The sequence below is a fragment of the Symphalangus syndactylus genome, chromosome 2, assembly GCF_028878055.3.
Source record: "Symphalangus syndactylus isolate Jambi chromosome 2, NHGRI_mSymSyn1-v2.1_pri, whole genome shotgun sequence".
In the NCBI taxonomy this organism is placed as follows: Eukaryota; Metazoa; Chordata; class Mammalia; order Primates; family Hylobatidae; genus Symphalangus; species Symphalangus syndactylus.
Genome location: NC_072424.2, coordinates 13,998,698 through 14,003,748, shown reverse-complemented (window position 1 = coordinate 14,003,748; position 5,051 = coordinate 13,998,698). Strand labels below are relative to the sequence as shown.

At 52.5% G+C, this 5,051-nt stretch overlaps 1 protein-coding gene across 1 annotated transcript; it reads right to left on the bottom strand.

Moving 5' to 3' along the window:
• Positions 1-379: 379 nt before the first annotated feature.
• Positions 380-5,051, bottom strand: NKX1-2 (NK1 homeobox 2). The gene is made up of 2 exons (XM_055242589.2): positions 4,838-5,051; positions 380-3,249 (listed from the first exon to the last, which is right to left on the bottom strand). Exons 1-2 carry the CDS (start codon positions 5,049-5,051, stop codon positions 2,540-2,542), a joined length of 924 nt encoding a protein of 307 aa, XP_055098564.2. The 3' UTR covers positions 380-2,539.

The following is a 5,051-nucleotide window of genomic DNA, read 5'->3' as shown; positions in this document are numbered from 1 at the left end:
GAAGTTAACATCCTAGAAATCTAATAGGTTGGTGGTGATATAATTAGCAGCCACTAATTCAAATTCTGTGAAGATGCTTTGCTTCTGCTAAGAAAATGGCCTGAAATGTGTGTCTGTATATACTGCATGCAAATGTAGCCACTCTGGGTATATCTAGCTTGGGTCTGAAATGGCTGAAGAAAGGAGTGTTAGTGTAGAAATATTCTCTATTTAGGGATTATGGGGAGAAGGAGAGATACATATATACTTTATAATTACCTTCTGATAATTATAAACTTATTTTAAAGCTTTGCTAATAGAGAACAAGGAATAATGAAACAAGAAATAAAAATAAATTTACTACAAAAAGAATTTATTAGACAAACACACCAATAGATTGAGTCTAAGGATTTGGTTGGAAAGCCACCGGGCCTTTTAAAGCAGCAGAAGTCCAAAGTCACATGCTTCAAGCATTACTCTGCAACAATCTGTGGAAACCAGAAGGGTCAGAAATTACAGCACCATGCTAGGCCACAAACAGATCAGCCTGCCACCTCTCTCCCTATTCCCTCTCTTCTACTGAAGTCCGTGATTCTGGTACCTGAGAAGACTGGAATGAAATGTTTCCCACTTATTACAGAATTCAGCTTCTTTGTTACAGAGGAATTGTCACATTTGAATTGTCTGTTTAATATGGGATATTGCTTTTGAGAAACCAACAAATAGTTATTAAAGGAGTGTTTACCAAAGCGTAAGGTGAATATTATCTAGTAGAGTAACTGCATTTTTTATCTCATCTGGCACCAACTGTCTTTTAGAAAGTTACAATGTGTTGTTTGGGGGACATTCTTCTTTAGAAGGAAAAGAGTCTAATTAGTGGATATTAAGTAATTAAATAATACATACTATCAAATCTTATGAGAGTCACATGAACCATGAAGTCTTCACTTAATTTAGGAGAAATGGGGAATATTTTCTATCATTCCTGATAACAGAACTAGATATTTCAAGATCATAGTAATGGAATGTAATCCATAATACCAAACGGTGTGCTTTACTTTGAAGCCATTGACCATTAAATTTGATTGTTAGTAGCATAGGCTACCAAAAAATAGCAAGGAATATGGTATCCACATAGATCTCAGCTGGCCTCAGAATGAAACATACATGACACAACTGGGGACCTCTGGGTTTCTGAGATATGGGCTACAAGATTATATTAGGTAGAAAACTAAAGGAAATGTATTCCAAGCAAAAGTGGCAAGGGAATTTCACAGAACTAATTTTTTAAGGGAGGTAATAAAAGCCGCAGTTAAAATGCATGTCCATGTATCAGATTCCTGGAGGTGAATCCATTAGGAACATGACAGCTCTTCACACCCAAGTATTGCTTTTATGGGCCCTTACAATCTCTGCTTGTTCACCACCATAGAGAGTCTGTTTGTAACAAGAATTGTTTTCAAGTCAGAATCCTAGATGAAGATCTAAAAATGTTGAGTTTGTGCTTTTAAAAAACAGTCCAGTCCAACTGTCCACATGTAGTGTGTACTGGTGGAACTAGCTCTTCCCCAACCTGGCTCACTATTGGGAGCCCAGGAATCCCTGGGACAGGCAGATAAGCCAGGACTGAAGTTTTAAAGTGTCAACTACTGCAAATCAAAGTAGGCAGCCTCATGCATAGACTTCATGATATTAGTTGAGCCATCACTGCCTTCATTATCATTTTTATGCCTTTGGGGTCACTGTGTGGTTTGGTCCAAGCTGTTCTCAAAACTTGCAGTGCAACAGACCTGTGTCTACTTTAGCAGGTGAGTCTAGCTACAAATCAGTCACCTTTCCTACCACAAACTTCTGGCCTACACCGAAAACAAAGGTACCCCCTCTCTCAGGAATAACCTGGGGAGGTTATTTGGAACAAGTATTGCGTTCCAGTCCGAATCTTAAGTAAATATCTAGAAATGTGGAGTTTTATGCATTTTCAAAATCGTCCGTTTCAGAGCGGCCGTGTGTGCTCCAGGACCAAGCTCTCCCCAGCCTCGTTCAGGATTTGGAAGAAATCTCTGGGTTTGGGCTGAACCATCGAGCATGAGGAGGGGAAGCTATCAGTTGTGAACAGAGACTGTTTCTCACCCTCTGATGAGCCAGCACCTTTAAAGGTTCCATCCTAGCCGCCAGCAGCTGGCAGCCAGGGCGTCTCTGCTCCCGGTATTTCCCTCTTGGCATCTTGGTTAGCCCTGCGCCAAACACCCAGACCCTCAAAAACTAGCCCCTGAACTGAATTAAACCTGACCCAAAGTGAACAGCAAGGTCCAGAAACGGCAAGGCTTGAGGTCAGCCTCCGTCCCCGGACACTTTGAAGGACGGCAGATCCCTGACCCCTTGGTGGCCCGCGAGGATCGCGGGTGCGCGCAGCGCGCAGGGGTGCGGCGTCTCCGGCCGCTGGAAGGGAATGGGCGCGCTGATACCCGCGCACCTGCACCCCCGGTGGAGAAGTCGAGGGCACACGACGATGCCAATCCCTCGTGAATCCCGCGAAAGAGGGGCCGGGGGGGGTCCGGATTCATAGATGCGGGGCGTAGAAGGGGGTCAGGTAGGAAGGCCCAAGGAACGGCGCGAAAGGGCTCCCGGGGGCCGCAGCCGTCAGCGGGAAGGAGGCGGCGGCCGGGACGAGAACGTTGGCCGCGGAGTAGGAAGGGAAAGTCTGGAAGTGCAGAGCGCCGGTGCCGGGAGGGCCAGGACTGCCCCCCGAGCCGCCGCCGCCGCCGCCCCCCGCCGCCCCTGACTGGGGCGCGCCACCCCCCACCTGCGCCGCGCCGTCGGCACCCGGGTTCTGCTTCTTCCACTTGGTCCTGCGATTCTGGAACCAGATTTTGACCTGCGTCTCGGTGAGGCTGAGCGACAGCGCGAGGTTCAGGCGCTCGCACACTGACAGGTAGCGCGTGGCCCGGAACTTATTCTCCAAGGCCACAAGCTGCTCGTAGGTGAAGGCGGTGCGCGCGCGCCGCGGCTTGGCGCAGTTGGACTCCATGCGCCGGCGCCTGGGCCGCGGGGAGCCCGGGGGGGACCCCACAGGGCCGCCCCCGCCGTCCTCGCAGGGCTCCCCAGACGCCAATGCCCCGGCCGGGGCATCAGGTGAGCGCGCTGGGCCCGGCAGCAAGCGCGCAGCCCGCTCCCGCAGCCGCGGCCTCCTCGGATCCTCCACATCCTCCTCCTCTTCCGCCTCGGAACCCTCCAGGGGGGACGCCTGGCCGGCGCCTGGGCCCGCAGCATCTAGGGGAGAAGGGGTCGGTGAACAGAAGCCTCTCCAGGTCCCCAAACCTCTCCTCGTCCTCCCTAGAGCAAGCAGCTCACCCCCCAACCCAACTCTGGGTGCTGCTCCTGTCCCCACATCGCGCTCCCCTTAGACGGGACTGCATATCCTCGCCAGCGGGTTTAGGGGAATGGTGTCCTCTTGCCCTTTACAAATCTGCCATCAAGTAGGCGTCCAAGAAATATATGCTAAATGAATGAATGACACTCCGCATTAAGAAAAAATAGTGACCTTATTGGGTAACCATATTGGGGAGTAGGATCATTGTATTAAGACATCTAGATGTCAAACGCTTTTAGGGCTGTGCCTTCCCCAGACCCTAGAAGCCTATTTTGGTCTAGGACTCCCAGCAATTAAAAAAGGAGTTATTAAGCTCTCTGCCCCACCCCACCCCCGCCCCCGCTTTAAAGTGAAATTCCTTTTCCCATCTTCTCTCTCCCGCCGTGTTAATAGAGTTTCAGATTTGTGCGGGCCCGGATCGATAGATGTCATCTATTAAAGGTAAGTTTTAATCGAACAATATTAGGATCAGACAGGGAAAGGGGGTTTGAAGTCGGTACCTGCAAGCTGAGGGCAGGAGATATGCAGGCGCCAGTAATAGAATATCGATCATGAGGGTGGGGGAAGGGAGCGCGGCCCCTCGGAGAGAAGATCCGAACAATTACCAGGCCGCCGGCCCGGGCCCATGTGCGGCCGCCAGAGGCGCCGCGGGCCCCAGGCAATCACCGCCAAACTTGGGGAGGGGAGCAGGGGGCTGCGCGGCATCCAGCCTCCCCGGGAACCTGAACCTCTGACCCTCCAGGGAGCGGCCTTTCCCTGTCTGATCCCACGCCCCACCCAGCAGGACTCCTGCTGTCTTCCGTCCTTCCTTCCAGCCACAAACTTTCCTGACTCCTTCATCAGGTGTCCGCCAGCGTTGGGAGTAATTCAGAAAGGGTTTCGAGGAGAAAGTAACAAATGCTTCCCAACACTCCATCCGAGCCCCGCCCCCAGCCCCAGTCAGCAGTTGGGGCTTGGGAGCTTGAGCGCCTGGGGCAGCCCAGCCCCGCAGGCGTCTCCGAGTGGCATCTGACCTCGCTACTCACCAAGACCCCCCGGGGCAAGCCTTAGCCTCAGCTCCCCCATCCATAAAACGGAGGTGATGTTAATGATGCTGTCCATCTCTCAGGTTCCGAAGTTTTCATCACCTTTATCCCAGCCCTTAGCCCAGGTCCTAGCACGTGGCAAGCACATTAAATGCCCGATAAATGAATAAGCCTGGCAAGATAGGCGCCAGGTAAGTTTCCACCGCTAGCATCAGAGCTGTGGTGCGGGTGAACTTGGCGGGTGAGCGGGGATGCGGTAAATCCCTGCCCCGTAATGCGGGGTGCCTCCTCTCTGCCTCTATCCAATTCCAAGGGGGGGCTACACTTCGCACCCGGTCCCGTGCGCCTTCTCTCTTTGAGGAAGACGCCGTTAAGGGCCACTCACCGGGCCCGACTGTTCCCCCATACACTCCGCAGTGTTGGGGCTGAGGCCTCCTGGGGCCGGGGCCGCCTTGCATCTTACCAGGGGTCTCCAGCTGTCGGACAGGGTCCCTGGAGCTGGCATCTTTCCCCGCTTCGACCTCCGCCAAACTTTTCCTGGCTTCCTGGGGAGCTGGGCGCACGGCCGGGAGCGCTGCGCGAGTGAATTTCTGCGGGTCCAGGATGTCCAGGACGGAGAAAGAAATCTTGTGGTGGGAGGGAGCCGTCTTGGCCCCGCCGTCCTGCCATGCCAGCAT